The sequence below is a fragment of the Canis lupus genome, chromosome 23, assembly GCF_011100685.1.
Source record: "Canis lupus familiaris isolate Mischka breed German Shepherd chromosome 23, alternate assembly UU_Cfam_GSD_1.0, whole genome shotgun sequence".
Classification (NCBI taxonomy): domain Eukaryota; kingdom Metazoa; phylum Chordata; class Mammalia; order Carnivora; family Canidae; genus Canis; species Canis lupus.
The window spans coordinates 31,566,236-31,588,886 of NC_049244.1; the positions used below are offsets into that span (position 1 = coordinate 31,566,236).

Sequence of the window (22,651 nt, forward strand, 5' to 3'; positions counted from 1 at the left end):
TCATTTATTCATTCATTGAACTTTTACTGAACATCTACTACATGCTAGATATTGTTTTAGGTACTGGAGATCTAGAGTGGAATAATATAAAAGGTCTCTACTCAAACAGAACAAACTTTTATATAGAGGGAGACAGAAACAACAAAAGTATCACATGCTTAAAATAAAACAGGGTGATAAGAACAAAGTGGCACTGGGGGGTCAACCCTAGAAAGGCAAGGCTCTCTGAGGTGTGACATTTTAAGTTGAGACTTGGAAGGCTCCAGTCATGTAAAAATCTGGGCAAAGTATGTGAGGCAAAGCAACCACCAAATGCAGACCCTAAGGTGAAAAACAGCTTGGCAATCAGAGGAACTAAACACATGGAAGGGTGGAGGGGATTAAGAGAGGATAGAGGTGGCAGGCAAGAGTCTCCATATAAACATCTATAAATCAAAAAGATCTGAACATACAGATATTTGATACATATGAACCGTTAATTTCTTAGGTGTAAAAATGGTTACTGTACATTTTTAAAGAGTCCCTATCTTTCAGAGGTACATACTAAAATTTTTCTTACAAAATTATGTGTTTGAGTTTGCTTCAAATAATCCAAATAGGGAATCAGGGCAGTAAGGGCAAAGGAGTAGAATGGGGTGTAGAGAGGTACAGACCAAAAAAAAAAATTGGCCATTAGTTGATCATTGTTGAAACTGGATGATGGGTACACATAGGCTCATTATACTATTCTACTTTTGAATATTTGAATTTCTCCATAATAAATACATTTTTAAAAGCAAATTTATTTAAAATAAATCGGGATTTTGGGGGGATGATAAAACTACTTTATATGATATTATGGTGGATACTTAACACTGTACATCCATCAAGATTCATATAACACAATAAAGTGAATCTTAATATATGCAAATCTTTAAAAATTCATGTAAGGAGGTCGGGGATTACCAGGATGAAATACAGAATGTAATATGTCCCTTCCAGAGCCAGCTTTTGTGGAACACAAGATGCACCATCATAAGCTTTCATCAGAGGTCCCTACAAAGCCCCCAAAGTCAAAGTCAGCACAGTATGCAAAACTTTAATAGACTGAGTATCCATGTCTTTGTCTAGGGAAAGGCCAGAAGACTTTCACAAATAAGGTTGATATTTCAACCTTAACCGCTGATTATTTCTTTTGCCAGCAACTTCCTAGCTGAAAACTATTACTATTGTCTGTAAACTTAATGGTAATATCTCACTGCCATCATTACTACACAGCCATTACCACAAGCAAATAATAAATACCATTAGTGAATTTTACATCTCTGAAAGAGAGCTGACAGGTACCCCCCCTCAAAAAAAGGAAAGGTGGCAATCCTTTTACCACACTGTATTTCATTTAGTCTAAACTGTAACATTATTTTTTGTGCCACTAAGAAAGAAAAAAAAACTGTCAATTAACTGATGACTCACCATTGATTATAAAATGGTTCCAATTTTATAGAGATGTTCAAACATGGGAAAACTACATCTTATAATCAATGAAACATGGCACTCAAAAAGTTCATGAGTTGGGCCCCATTTCTGATCTCGTAAATAAATTGCTCAGGATAAGTCTAGGAGAAATCCATATTTTGTTTAAGCCTCTCAGATGATTCTGGTTAGATAAAGACTAAGTAACCTGCTAATCTTCAGAAGCAGCAAAGAGAAAGCATGCACTTTGGAGTCACAAAGCCCCAGACATCTCTGTGACCTCCAGTGAATTGTGTAATTTCCCAAAGCCTCAGCTTTATCTATTAAAAAAAAAATGTCAATGCCACCTACTTTGTATAGTTGATAAAATAAAAAGAACACATGTGAAGTACTTGGCATATAGCAAGAAGTATACTTCTTGCTATAAAACACACATTTAAGTAACATATTTATTCATAAACAAGACATAATAACATATTTACCTTATGAACAAGCATGAGATTATGAACAAGTATGATATTACATTACGTTTCAGAAATACTCTACCACTCAGCAGTAACACTTGCTGGGCATAGTAAAAACAATCATTCACTAAGTATTTATTATGTAACTCAGCAATACACACACGTTTGTTTTGGCACATCACATCTTAAGAGGTCCCACATAAATGAAAGTTGTTTAATAAACATTTTGATCAGAAAACATCGTACTTGATTTGCATCAACAAGGATAACACAAAAAAAAGTACTTTTAAGTGTAATATAAGTTCAGAGTAGCTAAAGGCTCTGTTTCATGCCCCAGTCTTTTTGTTTTGCTTTAGTATGTATAGCTGGCAACTTTTTTCACAACACTGGCATAAATGCATTAAAACCACAAAAGTAACGCTATGGAACTTCGCAATTCAGGACACTCAAAAAAATACCCTCATGTTTCATTTGTTTCTAAAGTGACCCTTAAAATCCAAATAGTATTTTAGGCAGCACCTTCAGAACTGACTAGTCAACTCAGGATGTGACTCATAGGGGACAGGTTTAGCCATAATTGGATAGAGTTCTCCCACATGTGTAGCATGAAGAAGGGGGGGGAAAAAAAAACTCAAAACCCACAATTGCACAATGTCTCAGCCTTGCTCTCCCAATGAAGAACACATGGACTCAAATTAATCCTCCATCAATGCCACCAACTCCACCCAAAATGCCCAGGATTAAGAGTTTGCTGCAGGATGCTAACCCAACTCCACCAGCAAGCACCCTACACCTCACAGGTTATGCCAGACACAGAAGTAGAGAGAACAGTCACTGCCCTCCTCACCACCACCACCCCAAGCACTTGGCCTAAAGTTTAACAGGAGGGATCCCTGGATGGCTCAGCGGTTGAACGTCTGCCTTCAGCTCAGGGCCTGATCCCAGGATCCGGGATCGAGTCCTGCATCGGGCTCCCTTCAAGGAGCCTGCTTCTCCCTCTGCCTGTGTCTCTGCCTCTGTGTGTGTGTGTGTCATGAGTAAATAAATAAGTCTTTAAAAAAACAAAAAACAAATTAAAAAAAAATAAAGTTTAACAGGAAAGAGAGGAACACATGGCTCATCTTATTTTTCTTTTCCTCAACTACCTCCCAAATGGAAAGAGTCCCTTGGTTCAGCAGCCCAGAACGACTTCTCTTTTCTTTAACCGTCAGGTCTCCTCCGCTAAGTCTTTTCCAAACTCCTTGTACATTTCGCACAAATCCATCCCACTCCTGCAACTACCCTAGTTGATCCCAAAGCCAGCTTGTCTTTCTCCAAGCCCTTCATTGGGGCCAAAGTCATTTTTTCTATAACCCAGTCCTGTTTGTGCATTCTCCTCTCCTAAATTCAACAGCTCATTATCTACAAGATGAAGTTCAAATTCCAACTCCAATTTCAACCTACCTCCCAGCTTTATATCCTACCATTCCCTGACTTTGCCAATTTTTCTCATTTTTAGCCACATTAGGTTTTTCCTACTTGATTTCATACCCCACTTCCATACACCTATAGCTTTTCATGCTGTTTTCTCACCTGGCAAGAACTGCTCCTCTTTTCTGTTTATCAAACTCATCCTCCAGATGAGGCTCAAATGTCTCCGTTCCTGGAACACTTTCCCTAAACTCTCTAAGGTTCTTTCTCCTTTCTTAAGTCCAAAGTAATCACTCCTACAATAACTTATGTCAATCAGCAGTATGACTCTTATCTCAGTGGTACAGTCCTCGATACAATGGTTAGTCTCCCCTATGAAATTCTGAGATCCTCCAGAAAAGCAATTTAATAACTTTGAGTCACCATTTTCTACTACAATATATGGTACTTGGTTGGGCTTCAAAATTTTTTACTGGACTGATTTGAGGAGCATCAATCTCAACTTGTATTCAACTGATTCCAAATAAAATGTGAACAATGCTTAAATCTTCCAGAGATATTTATTTTAACAGAAAAAGCAAGCTACCCAAAGTGAATGTCTAATTGGTAGAAGGCAGTCTATTCTTAGAAAACCCCAGACCCTTACAGAGTCCCTATCACTATCACCACTGCTGCCATAACCAGTTTATACCACAGCCCTTACCCTTCAGGATTTTGCTAGGAACAAACTCCTAGCACTGCCCCCAGCCATATAACAGTTTCACAAGCCCTGTATTTTCAGGGAACTCAATACTATTAGATCAATTAGAGAGAGAACATAGGAAAATGCAGATAATAGTCAAAAGCACAAACACATGGCAGCAGGCTTTCAAATTCTACTTCTTGAGTATTTTTGGTTAATCACAACTCCTCCAGAGCTAACAAAGAGGCAAGATGGATTCTGGATTCAGGCAGAACTGAGTCAAGACCTGACCCTCTACTCACTGCCCAAAGGACCCCAAATCAAAGTCCTTACCAGTGAAAATGCAGAAGTGGATGTCTACATTGCAGCCCATTATGAAGAGTAAATAGTAAATGAGAGCATTCACTGGACTGGGGGATACAGGGATGCCACATGGAGAGTAAAGCTTCCTGAGGCTTTTGGAGTCTCTGTACAGATAAGACTTCCTCAGGAATGTATGCCCTACAATCAAGGAACTGAGTGAGTTACATACTTCCTCCAAGTCTGTTTCTTCAACTATAAAATGGAAACAATATATACTTAAAACAGGAATTACTTTTGTGCCTGCCAGAAGCAAAGGACTGCTCCATGCCAGCAGCATTTAATTTTTTTAAAATTTTTATTTATTTATGATAGTCACAGAGAGAGAGAGGCAGAGACATAGGCAGAGGAAGAAGCAGGCTCCACGCACCGGGAGCCCGACGTGGGATTCAATCCCAGGTCTCCAGGATCGCGCCCTGGGCCAAAGGCAGGCGCCAAACCGCTGCACCACCCAGGGATCCCATGCCAGCAGCATTTTAAAAAGTATCAACTACTACTCTTCTAAATACTATTACCAAAAAAAAAAAAAAAAAAAAAATCCTGTTACACATCCACAGCTCTTCAATAGTCAAAGCCCAAACTTAAATGTCATTTACATGTGTGGAATGATCCCTAGCCTTTATTCCCATTTCCTCCCCCAAACTCATGGGAATGATACTAATGAAATCACAAAGACATTAAACCACAAAGACAAACAGAAAGGGAAAGAAGACAACAACACAATAGACATTTCAACAAACTTTTCCAAAAGAGGAGATAGATTGAAATGGTCTTTTCTCATCAGGACCCTGAGGCAACCAAAGGGCTGCCTGAGGCTTAGGAGTGACAAAGGGGGAGCCTCTAAAGAGATGGACTTTCAGATCCAGCAAGAGACCCTAAGTTTTTTCTGAAGAAACTGAACCACAGAGGCAAGAGAATTGTGGTTCTCAATTCTCAAAAGGAGAATTTGGTTCTCAAAAGAAGTCAAAGTCTGCAGCTTGAATGGTAGCACCCTTCATCTCCCTCCTCAACCTGATATCCCAAACCTAGGTAGCCAGTGTATTACCGAACATACCAGAGGCAGACTACTGGAGGTATCTTCTCTGCAGACACTGACTGCTCTCAAGGGATATGTGAAGGTGCTGACATGTGGGGTAGACACCCAATGAAAAGACTACCTGTACTCAAAAGAAGTCACTAGATCACCAGCACAAATACTCTCCTGATCAACTTTTCAGCATCTCACTCTTAATTGCAGACAGCCAAGTATCACCAGATGTTTATGATCTAAACTATAAAAAGAATTCTGAAATTAACAAGCACACTTGAAAAAGCAAAGAAACATTAAAAACATATTAAACATACAAAAAAATGAAAAATACATAAACACACACCTCAAAGATAATACATCCATAAAGAATAAAATGGGAACAGAAAATGCAATTAAATGGAAACGTAGAACGCCTGGGTGGCTCAGCAGTTAAGCATCTGCCTTTGGCCCAGGGCGTGATCCTGGAGTCCCGGGATCAAGTCCACATCAGGCTGCCTGCATGGAGCCTGCTTCTTCCTCTGCCTGTGTCTCTGCCTGTGTCTCTCTGTGTCTCTCATGAATAAATAAATAAAATCTTTAAAAAATAAAAATTAAAAAAAATAAATGGAAATGAAGACAGAACAAAAAGAGCTTCTGTAACTTAAAATCATTAAAATTTTAAAAATAAAAGCTTAGAAGACAAAATTAAGAAGATCCCCACCCACACACTTTCCATCTCCAAACACAAAGATATAAACAAGAAGAAACATAGGTTAAGAGTATCTGAAGATCAATTCCAGGAGATATAGTAATCAAACCAATAGATATCTCAGAAAGAAAAAACAAAAAACAAAGGGTAGGAAATTATCAAAGTAACAGATATTTTTTAAAACTAAAGAATAAAAAAAAAAATAAAAATAAAGAATATGATTTTCTAGATCCAAAGGGCCTACTAAAACAAGATAAACAACAGGCAAACAGGTGGCTCAGTTAGTTAAGCATCTGCCTTTGACTCAGGTTCAAGATCATGGGATTGAGTCCTGCTGGGTTCTCTGCTGAGTGGGGAGTTTGCTTCTCCCTCTTCCTCTGTGCTCTCTCTCTCAAATAAATAAATAAATAAAATTTAAAAATCTTTTTAAAAATTCAGAATGCCAGAGAAAAAGACTCTGAGCTTCAATAAAAACAAAAATAAAAACAAAAGTCAGATGAGTTTGGATTTTTTATTTGAAACTCTTAAATCCAGGATGCCTGGGTGGCTTAGCAGTAGATTATCTGCCTTCAGCTCAGGGCGTGATCCCACAGTCCCAGGATCAAGTCCCACATCAGGCTCCCTGCATGGAGCCTACTTCTCCCTCTGCCTCTGCCTCTGCACATCCCCCCCTCTGCACATCCTCCCCACCCCCGGGTGTCTTTCATGAATAAATAAATAAATAAAATCAAGAAAGAAAGAAAAGAAAAGAAAAGAAAAGAAAAGAAAAGAAAAGAAAAGAAAAGAAAGAAAAGAGAAAAGAAAAGAAAAGAAAAGAAAAGAAAAGAAAAGAAAAGAAAAGAAAAGAAAAGAAAAGAAAAGAAACCCTTAAATCCAGAAACTGTGAAAATGCCATCAAAATTATGGGAAAAAATATTTTTTCAGCCTACTATTCTAAATGTTGGCAAATCATCTATAAGCATTTATAAATCATCCATAAAGTATCTAGGGTAGGGGTAGACACCTTCAGACTACAAGGCCTCAAATAATTTACCTCCAATGGATCCCTTTTTAGGAAGCTACTGAGGATACCCTTTAGCAAAATGAAGCAAACCAAGAAAAAGAAAGCAAGTGATCCAGGAAACAGGCTCCAAGGGAAGAGAGAAGGGAACAGAAATCACAGGAAAAACAATCCTACTGTCCAGACTGGAGCAAGAGGATGGAAGGCTCCCAAGTAGGGAGTCTCTAAGAGGAACTGAGAGATGATTTGTGCTACCTAGAAAAAAAAATATCAAAAGGCACTGAATAGATTTCTTGGGAGTATTTAAGGAACGTAGCCATAGATACATGAAAACTAATCAAAAGGTTGAAGGCAATTATTTGCTCCAGTAAAAACAAAACAGTACAGGAAAAATCCCATAATCTGGCATCACTATTTAACTCAGAAGTGAGCAATACATATATACGCAATAATGTAAATACTAATTGTTGGTTTTACCAAAAATTGTTATGTAGCTATATTGAGGGACTGGGCCAGAGAACAGGGCAAGTGCTGAATTATGATACTAGGAAATCAAATGCTTATTCTACATTAATTTCAAAATATGAAAGTAAAAAATGGGAAAATAAATAAATAGAACTAGTATGAGATGGTAGCTTCCACTGGAAAGTAGAACCTAGAGGATAAAAAGGCCAAGGGTAGGACACTGCTGTGTTTTATGTTAAGCCTTTTAGCACCATTTGATTTTTAAGCTGTGTGCACATATTAATTGGATTAAAACAACAACTTATTCTCATATCAAGTGTAATTAGTTCAATTTATAAAGCCGTCACTATCAAGTTCATTTATAACTTTCTTACTAGGAATTCCAAACTCATGGTCTTGGAAATATTTTTAAAATGATGATTAGTTTCTCAAGTCAGCTTTCAGAGGCATTTAACCCACAATGATACAGAAATATAGTACAGGGATCCCTGGGTGGTGCAGCGGTTTGGCGCCTGCCTTTGGCCCAGGGCGCGATCCTGGAGACCCGGGATCGAATCCCACGTCGGGCTCCCGGTGCATGGAGCCTGCTTCTCCCTCTGCCTGTGTGTCTCTGCCTCTCTCTCTCTCTCTCTCTCTCTCTCTGTGACTATCATAAATAAATAAAAAATTAAAAAAAAAAAAGAAATATAGTACAAACTATTATTTCAAGTAGTCTTAAGCACCGCAAGGGTTTCTGTGAGAAACTGCAGTCTGAGAACTCAAGATGCCTGGTAGACATCTGAGTCCTACCCACTTGTTCTTCCCCAAACAGGAGCAGCCAAGAAACTTTAAAGGTACAGTGGATGAGGGAGATGCCCCTGAATCTGGCAAGAAGGGGAGTCAAAAAGACATACTGTAACAGGTCAACTCCTTCTGCATTAGAAAAAATACGACTGGAGGTCTCTCTTGCCCCAGAGGTTGATCAGTGAGGCACTCCTCCTTCCCCTCCTCCCAACAGCCCATTCCTGGCATAAACTGGATCCTCTTCAGTCAGGTGACAGATACATACACATTATTTCAAGTATTAATTAGTAATGACTTCTTTTCCACCACGCTGTAATAAAACTTCTATGTAAACAATATCTTCATTACAATTAATAAAACTTTGTGGCCTATGTCAACACTATGTTTAATTTTTTTTCTTTAATGATTATGAATTGTGTGACCTTGAGAAAGTCACATAAAGCCTCACTTTCTTCCAACTCTAAAATGGGAATAATGGAGTGGCTCAGCCGGTTAGGCGTCTGCTTTGGGCTCAGGTCAGGATCCTGCCTTCCTGGGGAGAAGGCCTGCGCCTCATTGGACTCCCTGCTCAGAGGGGAGCCTACTTCTTCCTCTCCTTCTGCTGCTCCCCTTGCTGGTGCTTTCTCTCTGTGTGTCAAATAAATAAAATCTTTAAAAGAAAAAAAAAATGTTTTTAATAAAATGGGAATAATGGTATCTACTTAACTGGGTCACAAGAAAATGAGAGGAAATGATGCGTATAAAACATGCAGGGGCCGGTAAATAGCAGGCACTCAATCAATGTCAGCCTGGTTGTTCCCAGCCCCCTACCCCCACCTGGCAGGTTTCTAACATGTACTCTTACATATGAACAAAGTCACAAATCATATACAAGCTTTTAACCAAAAAACCTTTAAAATCATGCAGAATGCATTAATATTTTTAAAATAATCGTGAGATACAAGTCTATCTGTGAGCATTCATTATCGTTCCTAAACCTTAGTTTTATGTTCCGAGTACTAACCTAATTTCCAGTTTTAATTCATCTCAACAAAATTTAGCTAATTCAGCTATACGGAAAAGGGGACTAAGAGGGGCAAGACATTACAAAAACACAGCATTCTCCTTTGATTATAGACTAGAAACCCATATATGTAACAACGTCTCAACAGACTGCTAAAAGCAACACCATTCAACACTGAATCGACTTCAAGAAAGTCTTCTAAACTTAAAAAATAAAAATAAAAATAGATAATGGGTGATCAAAAATAATAATAATAATAATAATAATAATTTCCCCTCCCATCACTCAGAGGAGGAGGAATAATATTTAGTGTCACAACATACAAAAGTCTAACACGCCAAGAATGTCTAGATACCCCTAACTACCAAAGACTTCCCATTTGGGGCCATTTTTATCAGACCTCCCTCTGAGGGCTCATTTCCAGAATCCAGTCTCAGTACAAGGACACCATTATTTCTCAAATTAATCCCCCAAACGACAAAGCTAATTAGGTGGAATGGAACAACCAACTGACCCAAAACTAAGTTCTCCTTTCCCTACAAGGAATTCAGAATACGAGGGTGGCCCACGGCCCAACATATCCAAGACAAGAAACCAAAAAGATAACCGAACGACGCTAACAGGTCTGCTACCCGGAGATTCACCCACGATCTAAAAAATATGCTTATCTGTCACAAGGTTTGGAGACTGCCACGAACTCGTAGTGTGCCCTTCCAACCTCTCGCTCCTCCCCATCTCGTTTTTAAAAAGTATTGATAACGGGATGCCCGGGGGGGGGGGGGGGGTGCTCAGCGGCTGAGCGCCTGCCTTCGGCCCGGCCCGGGGCCTGATCCGGGGTCCTGGGATCGAATCCCGCGTCGGGCTCTCTGCGTGCAGCCTGCTTCTCCCTCTGCCTGTGTCTCTGCCTCTCTCTCTGTGTCCACCACGAATAAATAAATAAATACTTAAAAAAAAAAAAAAAGAAAGGTAAGATAACCAGAAAGTAAGAGCAACAGCATCGTTGGCCTGCACTGGGGCAAAGGGCTTGCAGGTTTGGTCCGCGTAAAACCTGGAGGAGCCCGGGACCGGGGCCCTGGATGACAAGCGGGGGGCGGAGAAGCTGGCAGCTGGAGGCTGTGCGCGGGGAAGGCGGCACGGCGTGGCCGCGGGCTCCGCGGCGGGTCCGCAGGGCGGCGGCGCGGGCTGCACTGGGCCGCGGGCGGCCGGAAGCCCCGGGGTCGGCCCGACCTGCCCGTCGCGACGCAGGCGGCCCCACTCACCGATGAGCCGGCGCACCTCGTCCTCGCTCAGGTAGACGCTCACGCTGGGCCCCGCGGCCGCGGGCGACAGCGCGGGAGGCCGCGGGGCCGGGGCGGCGGCGGCGCCGGGCGCGGGGAGCAGCGGCAGCAGCGCCAGCAGGAGCAGCAGCGGCAGCGGCGGCGGCGGCGGGGCCCTGAGGCCGCGGGTCCCCGGGAGGCGGCCCCGGCCCCGCCGCCCCTGCCGCGCCGCCCCGCGCATGGCCGCCGCCGCCGCCGCCGCCGCCGAGGAGCGCGGGCCGCCCGCCGCGCCGCCGCCACCCACCCCCGGCCCCGAGCCCCTCACAGCTCCGAGCCGGGGGCGGCCGCCCAGCTCATCGCGCCGCCGGCCCGTGGCAGCCGCACGCCGCTTCAGACCGCCGGAGCGCGCCGCCGCCGCCGCCTCCTCCTCGGCGGCATCCTCCGCTGCACGGGGGAGGGGAAGGGAGGGGAGGGGAGCGGAGCGGAGCGGAGCGGAGGGGACGGGAGGGGGCGGCCCGGGGGCGAGCGCGTGCGCGCGCACGCCGCCCCCCGAGAGCGCGCACGCACGCGCCGTCCGCTCGGGGCGGGGCCGGGGCGGGCCGGGGCGGGGCCGGGGCGGGGCCGGGCCCGCAGGGGAGCGCTTTGATTTTCCGAGCGCTGCCGCGCGCGCTAGGGGCTCTCCGGGCACCCTCCGAAAGGAGCCGGTCCCCGCCCCTCGTTGTCACCAACCTGATGTTTGCACGTCTATTGTCTGCAGCACCCCCGCTCCCCGCGACACACAGTCCAGACCGGCAGGCCCGGGCCGCGGCTGCCCCCGAGCCGGCTCCGCGGGGGCCGAGGGACTGCCTGCGTGCAGCCGCTCCGGGAGCAAAAGGGAAACTATTTTCCCCTCCTTCTCTCTTTTTTATTTTTTACTTTATTTTTTTAAAGACTTTATTTATTTATTTATTCATGAGAGGCAGAGACACAGGCAGAGGGAGAAGCAGGCTCCATGCAAGGAGCCCGGTATGGGATCGGATCCCGGGCCTCCAGGGTCACGCCCCGGGCCAAAGGCCGGCGCTCAACCGCTGAGCCACCCAGGTGGCTCCCCTCTTTCTTTCTTTTTTAATATTTTATTTAAATTCAGTTTGCCAGGGCAGCCCGGGTGGCTCAGCTGTTTAACGCCGCCTTCAGCCCAGGGCGTGACCCTGGAGACCCGGGATCGAGTCCCACGTCGGGCTCCCTGCATGGAGCCTGCTTCTCCCTCTGCCTGTGTCTCTGCCTCTCATGAATAAATAAATAAATAAATAAATAAAATCTTAAAAAAAAAAATCAGTTTGCCAAACCTGTTTCTTCTTACTGAGAAAATGGTGAAAAATAGAAAGCACCTTTGATCCCACCATCGGGAGGTCCACATTAACCTTCCTGTGTCACTATCCCATGGATAGAATACTACGTGCACTTATTCTCCAAAAAGATCCTGCTCAGCAAAGCTTAGTGACCTTATCCTTACACGTTACGAATTTTTATTTCTTAAAACCGTTCTGCGTCCCCATCGTCAACCCTCATCCGGGGATGCGAGCCTGTGGTGTGCAGAAGAGTGCGTCTGTTTTCGCGGTGCACTTGGCCCGCACAGAGAAGTGCTGTCACGTACGTTTCAATGTTCTAGCGAGTCCCAGCCCCTTAAAGGGGTTAAGAATCGGGGATACACCTTGGCTTTTCGGAAGGCTGCCCAACGAGCCGTGCGCGGAGCTCCAGGTCTCGGGGTGCATTTCTGCGAGCACCCACCATCGTGCTCAGACTTGCTCGAGGTGCCCCCTGTCTCGGTTGAGACTTCCAAGCGTCCCTGCCCGGCCCGGGTCACCTCGCCCCTGCGGGCAGGCCCGCGCCCTGACCCCGGGTCGCCAGCCGGGCCCGGGCCTCACTGCGCAGCTGCTCGCGGGACAGGCCGGGTTTCCGTGTGCAGTTGCTGCTCCTGCAGGGAGGCCCGGGAGGCGGCTATTTTTATCCTCTGGGGAGGGTGGGGGAAGAGAGAGAGAGGGACTGATGCAGCGGGAGGTCCTGGAACTTTTTCTCCTTCTCTACTAAAAGCGATCTGTTCCATTTAGAGAAAGGCTAGCGTGGATTTGTCAAGCTTCAGCCCGGGAGTTGTGTCCATCATCCTACAGGAGGAGGCTGAGAAGAGGGTGAGAGTGGAGAGTCTCTCGTGCTCCACAAGAGAACGATAAAAACACAAAGGTCGTCAAAAATCCTTATCTTGGGGCAGGCGCTGCTACCTCTTAGGGGACCGGGACTCTGTCGAGAAGAGCTTGGGGCTGGAAATGTGCTATGTGAACAGGGCCCTCAATTCGACAGGAGGCATTTTCTCAAAGGATGGCGTGTTTCCCACACTCTTCAAAATGGCTCACAGTCTCCAAAAGAGGAAGCTCCTGTCTTCAAGGCAATCTCAAGTGACTTCTTGAAGTAGTCTGTGATGTAAACACAGCAGAGCTGTCAGTCAGGCCTGGCCGGGCTGTGGTACTTGCTAATGGTGTGACCTTGAGTGAATTAAACTCCAGACCCTTGGATTCCTCATTTATAGAATAGGGGTGATAATGCCAGACTCCAGACACTGGACTGGGTGAGTGTTACACCCATTGCTATTGTTATTATAATGATCCCTTCCCTATAATGACCATTTCCTGAAAAGTTTAATCACCACTTAGCTCAAACCATTCAAACCAGAGATGCTCAAGAACTTTCAGTACAGCACCACGCCTGGCCCAGATCTGGGCCAGTGCATTGGTGCCAGGCATCATGCTTGGCACTGGGACGCTGGGATAAGCAAGGTGCTTCCTTGAGGACATTTGATTAGCACATGTTTATTGCACAATTTTATCAGTGCGCTGAAGAAAAAGTTGGTGGTTCTCAAAGTATGATTCTCAGACCAGCAGTACTATCACCGGGTAACTTGTAGAAATTCAGATTCCTTGGCCCCACCCCAGACTAATCAACTGATAGTTATTACTGATACCCTAGTATCGACTTCATGAAATAGGAACACGGAAGTGGTATATATGTTTCATTATTTGTTCTAAAGAGTCCCTGTGCCCCAAAGAGCATTACAGGCCCTCCAGGTGATGCTGGCCACTCTGTCAAGAAAATCTCAGCTTCCACCACCTCTCCTTTGGGCTGTTGTAGTTGCTGCCTCCCCGGCCTCTGTGCCTTCCCCTGACTCCTTTCTTTAGTCTGTTCTCATCGTAGCAGCCAGAACTATCCTATTATACAGAACCAGATCATGTTGCTCCTTGGCTCTTAAACTGCTAATGGCTTCCTAATTCATCTAGAATAAAAGGCAAAGTCCTTACAAGCTATCAAGGCAGCTCTCACTCTCCATCTTCCTCCCTTCCCTTCTGATCCTATCTCTTTCCCCACCTCAATGACTTCTTTGTTGTGCTTCCCATATACCAGACACAATCCTACCTCAGGGCCTTTGCCCTGCTGTTCTCTGTACCTGGAATACTCGGAGTTGGGAATGCTGCTGCTCTGTGTACTCTAGAGTAGTTTACTTTTTAAATGTTCTCCCTCCACAAGTAATATATTAACCTATTGTGTTGTGAAAGATTCAAGCGGCACAAAAGTATAAGGAATAAGAACATCCTCCTTGATACAAATCATCATCTCTCTCCTCACCTCCCAGTTCTTTTATTTTTTTTTCAAATTTTATTCATTTATTCATGAGAGACACAGAGACATAGGCAGAGGGAGAAGCAGGCTCCATGCAAGGAGCCTGATGTGGGACTCGATTCCCAGACTCCAGGATCATGCCCTGGGCCGAAGGCAGGCACCAAACGGCTGAGCCACCCAGGAATCCCCTCACCTCCCAGTTTGGTGTATGTTCTTATAGCCCTTTTCTCCATATTTACACACACATGCATATGTGTATATGTATATGTGTTTAGACACACAACTGTGTGTTTATGCATGCTTTAAGTTTTATAGAAATGAAAGTGTAGGGCAGCCCTGGTGGCCCAGCGATTTAGCTCCACCTTCGGCCCAGAGCATGACCCCTGGAGTCCCCGGATCTGCCTCTCTCTCTCTGTGTCTCTCATGAATAAATAAATAAATAAAAACTTTAAAAAGAAAAGAAATGAAATTGTACAAAAGGTAATGGTCTGCATGTTTTGCTATTTTCACTGATCAAAGTAAGTTGAGGTCTTGAGGATGCTTGCATGACAGAGCATACAGAAGTATATCCTTGGTATTCTTTTGGTTGGGATAGACCATGATAGATTTCATGATTCTGGTGATAGACCACGAATCCTTGCACATGCATCTTTGTGCACATCACACATATTTAAAAAGGGCAGATTCTCAGGAGTGGAATTGCTGAATCAAAGGGAGTTACTTTATAATGTTGATAGATTCTTGAATTGCCCTCCTAAAGACCGATAAACACTTCCTCAGCTGGTCCTCATTCTTTACCTGGCGGGGATGACCCAAATCTTTTTTCCTAAAGGGTCTGGCCATTACTGATCCTACCTGGATTGAATTGTCCTAGTTTGCCATTAACCTTAATCACAGGGCATGATAAACTAGGAGACTCCCTAAAGGATCTCCTGTATTCCAGACATACTCTTCCTTACCTGTCTTCTGGTTTCCATTATTTGTTGGCAAGTCCGTTGTAATTCTAACTGCCACTTTGACACATTATCTGTCTATTCTCTGTGGCTGTTTTGAGGTTGTTGTTTTTTTTTTTTTTTTTATGGTGTTCTGAAGTTTTATTGGCTATCTTTCCATTTACTTTGCTTGAAATTTATTGAGGTTCTTGGATCTGGTATCTTTTAAAAATTCCAGGAAATTCTCAGTTCCATTTCCTTTATCACTGATAGTTACATAGATAGGTAGGTAGATGGATGGATTTTTTTCTGAACCACTCAAGAATAGGTTGGAGACATAATGCCCCCTTCCTCCAAAAGCTTCACTGTGCATTTTCTAAGAAAAAGGATTTTCTCTTTCATAACCATAGTGCAATTTTCAAAATATAGACATTTCACATTTATATATTACTATTTTCTAATCCATGGTCCATGTTCAAATTTCATCAATTATCTCAATAAAGTCTTCTTTAACTATTTTTTTCTGGTCCAGGATCCAATCCAGAATCAGACATTGTATTTATTTATAAAGTCTTTTTAGTTTTTTTTTTTTTTAACACCATCTCTTTTTAAAGTGCTTCAACCTTTCTTTTGCTTAAAGTTCTTGACCTTAACCAGTTATTTTGTAAAATGTCCCTCAACTGGTATTGCCTGATGTTTCCTCATGATTAGATTCAGGTTATGTATTTTCAATAGGATTATCACCTAAATGTTATATTCTCAGTATATTATATCAGAAAGTGTATGATGTCAGGTGCCTGGGTGGCATAGTCAGTTAAACATCTGACTCTTGGGATGCCTGGGTGGCTCAGCTTGAGCGTCTGCCTTTGGCTCAGGAGGTGATCCCAGAGTTCCGGGATCAGAGTGCCACATTGTGCTCTCAGCATGGAGCCTGCTTCTCCTCCCTCTTCCTATGTCTCTGCCTCTCTGTGTCTCTCATGAATAAGTAAGTCAAAACTTTAAAAAAAAAAAAAAGTTGACTCTTGGTTTCAGTTCAGGTCATGATCTCAGCAGCATGATGGCAGGTTGTGAGGTCGAGCCCTTTGTGTCAGCCTCCACACTCAGCGTGGAGTCTGCTTAAGACTCTGTCCCGCTCTTCCTCCTCCCCTCCTCCCAGAGCTCACTCATGTGATCTCTCTCTGTCTCAAATAAATAAATAAAATCTTTAAAAAAAAAAAAAAGGTGCATGATGTCAGTGTGGCCCATTACTGATGATATTATCTTTGACCACTTGGTTAATCTGGTGTCTGATACATTTCCTTGCCGTAAAGTTACTATTTTTCCTTTTGTGATTTATTTTAAAGTCTTTTTTTTTTTTTTAAGATTGTATTTATTCATGAGAGACACAGAGAGAGAGAGAGAGAGGCAGAGACATAGACAGGAGAAGCAGGCTCCCCACAGGGAGCCTGATGCCGGATGTGATCCCAGGACCCCAGGATCAGGTCCTGAGCTGAAGGCAGACACCCAATCACTGAGTCACCCAGGCGCCCCCCTTACTTGTGATTAATAAGAAATTTGGGGGGAGGGGCACCTTTGAGCTCCTTCAGCTCATCCCTATGTTCTTTTGATAGGTCTCTAGCATTCATTGAACATTTCCTTACTTTATGAAACAACAAAATATTCCTATCTTCTCTTGTACATTTTTGTCCCTGCCTGGAATCAGCCCTTTTTTCTTAGGACCCCCAGTTCCTTTTAGTGGAGAATGATATTTAGAAACCAAGATTTGGAAGATAGTGTGCTTAAAATTGCTAGTGTGATATAATTGATTTAGACCTTCTCAGGAGACAGAGTATGGAAATAAATATATTTATCTGTGTATATTCTGTGTATTTATATGCCTACATACACAGATCTATAAAATCCATAAGTATTAATACTCCTGATTCTAATCCTACACCATTCCTTCCTCATTACTTATTTGTAACTCTCTTCTCTGACAGTAAGAATCCTGAATCCATTATCCTCAGTGTATCTGCTTATTTGCTCAATCCTTCCATTGTTAAGCAAACTCTTGGCCTTGCTTGCTTGAAAGCTCAACCCCAGACAAACCAATTCCCACCCCAACTCCCCATTCCCAGGTGGCCAGCCAAAACTTTGCCTCCAGGCAGAGTAAAAGGCAATGAGGTTGAGGGCAGAATGGGAGAGGTTCTAGAGCATCACAGAACGGTCCAGATCTTGAGAGGATATATTAGATACCTCTTAATCTTTTGACAGCCCTACTCTACCACAGCCTAGTGCACCCCAGCAACTCACTGAGATAGTGAGCTGGAATCTTTGCACCCTCAAGGCTTTCCTTAACTTTCTTATCCTTTGTAGATGCCCTCTAAACCCTTAGTTCCAGTTTATTTTCTCTGCAGAGGAGTTTAGCTACCTCTGTTTTCTCTTCTCAACTGTTCACCTTCTGCATCCACTCAGGTGTTTTACCAAAAAGAGCCCTGAGCTCAGGAGGAAACATGCATTAGGGGAAGATGCAGCTGCAAGCAGTTAAGATTTTAAATATTTCGCTTTCCTCACTCTTTGCTACAATTTTAATTATTACTGAAATATGCTTAAGAGAGATGTGACAATCAGACAGGCATGTTAGATGTATCATTTTATTTTTTTATTTTTAAAGATTTATTATTTTTATTTATTCATGAGAGACACAGAGAGAGAGAGAGAGAGAGAGAGAGGCAGACAAAGGCAGAGGGAGAAGCAGGCTCCATGCAGGGAGCCTGACATGGGACTCAATCCCGGGACTCCAGGATCATGCCCAGGGCCGAAGGCAGATTCTAAACCACTGAGCCACCCAGGTGTCCCTTAGGTGTATCATTTTTGGTGAAAATTTAGAGGATGGACTGGAGGGAAAATATAAGACCAGAGGCTGGAAAAACAAGCAGCATGATTTTTCAGTACCTAGGTGAGAGAAGACTGGGACTGAATGGGGTGGGCAGGGCAGTGAGGATGGGAACAGGAAACCTGATATGACAGATATTTATGGGATAGGATCAGTAGGCTTGATGATAGATTAAATAAGGTTGGCAGGGGGCAGGGCCTGGAATGAATCCCAGGTGTTTGGACTGGGAACAGGTCATGGCAGTGCCTAACCCTCTTCACCATCCTCCTCCTTCTGCTACTGCTAATGATGGGGCCTTTTGTTGAGCATGGACAGTATGTCAGACACTCTGATTGATGAATGCTGGATATACATTATAAGACATAAGGAGACCAATTAATCCTATACAGAATGTATTATCATCCAGTTTTCCAGATGAGAACGCAACTTTCCCAAGATTTCACAGATTACAAAAAGCACTTTGTACAAGTTTAGGTTCTGAAATAGTGATTTCAGCTTAAGGCATGCCGAGTTTGAAGTTCCAGTGGAATATCCTGGTAGAAATGTCCCTCTAGCAGATGGAAATGCAGGCCTGAACTCAGCAGAAAAGCTAGGGAAGAAATTCAGTCATCCACACAGAAGTGGCAAGGGAGACCAAGTGGTTAGTATGGGATTATTGGGGAAGTTTAGGGAAAAGAAGGCTGAGATGGAACGCCGGGCACATCAACATCAAGGACAGCAAAGGAAGAGAAACTACAGGGATCCCTGGGTGACTCGGTGGTTTAGCACCTGCCTTCCGCTCAGGGCATGATCCTGGGGTCCTGGGATGGAGTCCCGCATCAGGCTCCCTGCATGGAGCCTGCTTCTGTCTCTGCCTCTCTCTCAATCTCTTTCTCTCTCTCTCTCTCTCTCTCTGTGTGTGTGTGTGTGTGTGTCTCATCAATAAATAATAAAAATCTTTTTTAAAAGAGAGAGAGAAACTATAAAAGGGAAAGAATAGCCAGAGAGTGAAGAGAATCAGAAGAGCAGTAGTGCAGTCCAGGAAAAATGGTACATAAAGGAGGCCCAGCATGCTAAATATTGCCAAGTAGGCCAAGAACTGTGGCATGTCCAACACATGTGTCCAGCAGAGGGGCGTTGGTGAGGGAGACTGGCAAGCGGAAGGCTGAGTACAAAGGTCAAAGCAGTAAGGAAAGGCAAGAAAGTGGAGATAATGAGCGCTGATGTTTTCAAGAAGCTGGGAGGCGGAGTCAAGAGAGAAAGTGCATGCAGTATCTAAATGGGGATTTACAGAGATTCTTCTAAGGTGGAAACATTTAAGTTGTTTCTAAGCTGAAAAGAATGTGCCAAAACAGGGAGAGGTCCAAGATGCAAAGAACAGGAAATAAGTCCCAAAGAGGCAGGAGGAGCTGGTTCTGAAAGCCACAGCATGGTCAACAGGGTAGGAGGAGCACCTTTGGCTGCCTTAGACACAGAGACTGTTACTAGGTGGGCTCCCAGTCTACTGAAGAGGGGGCTCTGGATGGGTTCAGACACAGATTCCTTCATCGGGGAGACAAATAGGAGAAAAACATCGAGGAAATCACATTTGATTGCTTCCATTTTTTTCTGAAGTATGAAGGAAAAATCTTTTCTGGATTAAAGCAGAAGAGTAGGGTAGAATTTGGAGGTTGCTAAAAGGGCTGAATATCTGCAATTCCTGGTGAGGTGGATAGAAGATAGTACTGACCAGGGTTCGTTCGTTTGTTTATTTATTTATTTATTTGTAAGATTTTGTTTATTTATTCATGAGAGACACACAGAGAGAGGCAGAGACACAGGCAGAGGGAGAAGCAGGCTCCATGCAGGGAGCCCAACATGGGACTTGATTCCAGATCTCCAGGATGGGGCCCTGGGCTGAAGGCAGCGCTAAACTGCTGAGCCACCCGGGCTGCCTGACCAGGGTTCTTTAAGCTCTTCTGGGCACTGTTGAAAGTGAGGTTGAAACTGAGAAGTGTGGTGTCTGAGGTAATACAGATCTGTATGTTGAGCAGTCTGCTTGCAAGAAGAAAGAAGATGGCCTGTGGAATAATCCTCATTCATGCAGATCCAGAGCAGTGGAAGGGTTATAGAGGATGTTTAAAGTGCTACATCATAGCATCTAGCTTGCATGGTTCCTAAGTGAAACCAGAAAGGACTAAAATAGAATGAGATACTTTTACTTAAAGATGGCAGATTGATGGGACGCCTGGGTGGCTTAGTGATTAAGCATCTGCCTTTGGCTCAGGGTGTAATCCTGGGGTCCAGGGATCCAGTCCCACATCAGGCTCCCTGCAAGGAGTCTGCTTATCCCTCTGTCTCTGCCTCTCTCATGAATAAAAAAATAAAATCTAAAAAAAAAAAAGAAAGATGGCAGTGAACAGTTTTTTTAATTTTTTTAATTTATTTATGATAGTCACACAGAGAGAGAGAGAGAGAGAGGCAGAGACAGAAGCAGGCTCCATGCACTGGGAGCCCAATGTGGGATTCAATCCTGGGTCTCCAGGATCACACCCTGGGCCAAAGGCAGGCGCCAAACCGCTGCGCCACCCAGGGATCCCCAGAGTTTTTATCTCTTCACTCTCCCCAAGCCCTACTAAAATGGCAGGAAAGGGATTTTTTTTTCTTAAGGGTATAAACCCAAATAACAAAGGGAAATGATGGTAGGGACAGCAGCAACTACGTTTTGGAAGCCAAAAGAGGATGATCCATGGCAACTGACTTTGCTAAAACCTAAGTCAGGAGTTGCAGCATCAGGTAGCTCGGAAAAGGAGAAGCACGGGGTGTGCTAAGAATAGGAAGATTGATTGAGAAGCATATAGATCCAGGGGTCTTCTCCACAGTTTGAGCACAAAACTAAAAGTTTATGATCTGGAAAGGATAAAACAAAGGTCTTTGGACTGGAAGACATCAGCCACTGATGAGAGCTGAGGTACCATACTAAAAATAGGAAGATAAAGTAAAAATCTATATACTGACCACAGAATATGGCCCCCTCCCCACTCTGCTCTCTTCTCCAGCCCTCTTCCTACACTCAACTCCCAGGATGCTGGCTGGAGATTGGAGATCTTTCCTCAGGGAATCTGAGCAGTACAGAAGAAATATCAAAAGATACTGACACCCAGTGCTCCTTCCACCTTTATTACTCCTGGTCAAGATCACCAGCCAACAATAAGATTTTTAGCATTGTACACCCAAAGAGGAAAGGAAAGGCAAGGACCACTAGACATTTGAGGGAGTTCTTCGACATGAAAGGCAAAAACCAAAATAAACAGAAAAAAAAAAGAATCTGTATTAATAGAGACAATGCCAAGAATGAAGAAAATATTTTAAATATGATGATTAATAATATTCCCAGAGAAATTAAAGATAACGTAGCATCTGTGAAATAGGAATTAGTTGCTTAAAGAAAAAGTCAAAAAGGAAAGAGCACTCAAAATAAACTGTGATGTAAAAAAGTGTGTAACCCAATATAAAAGTTGAAATAGGGGCACCAGGGTGGCTCAGTTGATTAAGCATCTGCCTTCAGCTCAGGTCATGATCTCCAGATCCCAGGAAATGGGAGATTTATGCTCAGCAGGGAATCTACTTCTCCCTCTCCCTTTGCGCCTCCACTCATGTGCTCTTGATTTCTCTTTCATGAATAAATAAAATCTTTTTTTTAAAGTTTAAATAAAAAGCCAAGGAAATATCCCAGAAAGTAGAATAAATATATAGAGGTAGCAAATAAGACAAAGAAGATGAGAGGATAAATAAGAGATGAGAGCTGTGCTATAGGACAAGAGGGCTGTGGTCCAGAGGATTAGGTGGGAGGACATGGGACAAACCCTAAGTATTGGTGGAGGGAGGGCAACTTAATATGTGTGGGGGGTCTTTACAAGAAGTGCTATCTTCATCTCCCTATTTGGAAATCTGTAAATAATGCCTACAAATAGAGCAGTAGCAATGTGATTCCAATTTTAGCAATATAGGGGCAAATATTAAAAGAACCAGCTAAAGGACTAAAGTGAGAATGGGATGGTGGACAAGAGAGGAGGCCTGGAAGACTGCTGTCCTTCTGATGTTCTAGAGGCTTAATTGACTTTTAAAATTATGTGTATAACTTTGGTAAAAGTTAAATGATGGGCAGCCTGGATGGCTCAGCGGTTTAGCACTGCCTTCGACCTAGGACCTTCGATCCTAGAGACCCGGGATCAAGTCCCACACTGGGCTTCCCTGCATGGAGCCTGCTTCTCCCTCTGCCTGTGTCTCTGCCTCTCTCTCTCTTTCTCTGTGTCTCTCATGAATAAATAAATAAAATCCTAAAAAAAAAAAAGTTAAATGAAAAGATTGGAGTGGGAAATAGAAGGGTCAATGGGAACACCACAAAGGGGTCTCTGACCACTCTGAATTGAGCCAGCTGGTACATAATTTTTTTCTTTGCAACTACATTATTAGAAACCTGTATAACTCATCAGACAGGATAAAAGATGAAGTATTAATTTGTGGCAGACTGATAGCTGAGACATCAAATAGCATGTTCACTCCTCTTGGCCACTGCAAGAAGCCTGCGAACAGGAATGACAGACTCCTTAGCTTATCATTTCAAAGAACTTCTGTTCTCTGGAGG

The 22,651-nt window shown here is 43.5% G+C and overlaps 1 protein-coding gene across 3 annotated transcripts in view; it reads right to left on the reverse strand.

Moving 5' to 3' along the window:
- Nucleotides 1-10,834, reverse strand: part of RYK (receptor like tyrosine kinase) — a 90,469-nt gene extending 79,635 nt beyond the window's left edge. For 2 of the 3 annotated variants that reach the window (XM_038570928.1, XM_038570927.1), the window contains exon 1: nt 10,597-10,834. In XM_038570928.1, coding sequence (XP_038426856.1) covers nt 10,597-10,834 — 238 coding nt within the window. Of the gene's footprint in view, nt 1-4,341; nt 4,397-10,596 lie in introns of those variants that run through there. The other variant, XM_038570930.1, reaches the window with a different exon arrangement.
- Nucleotides 10,835-22,651: the final 11,817 nt, after the last annotated feature.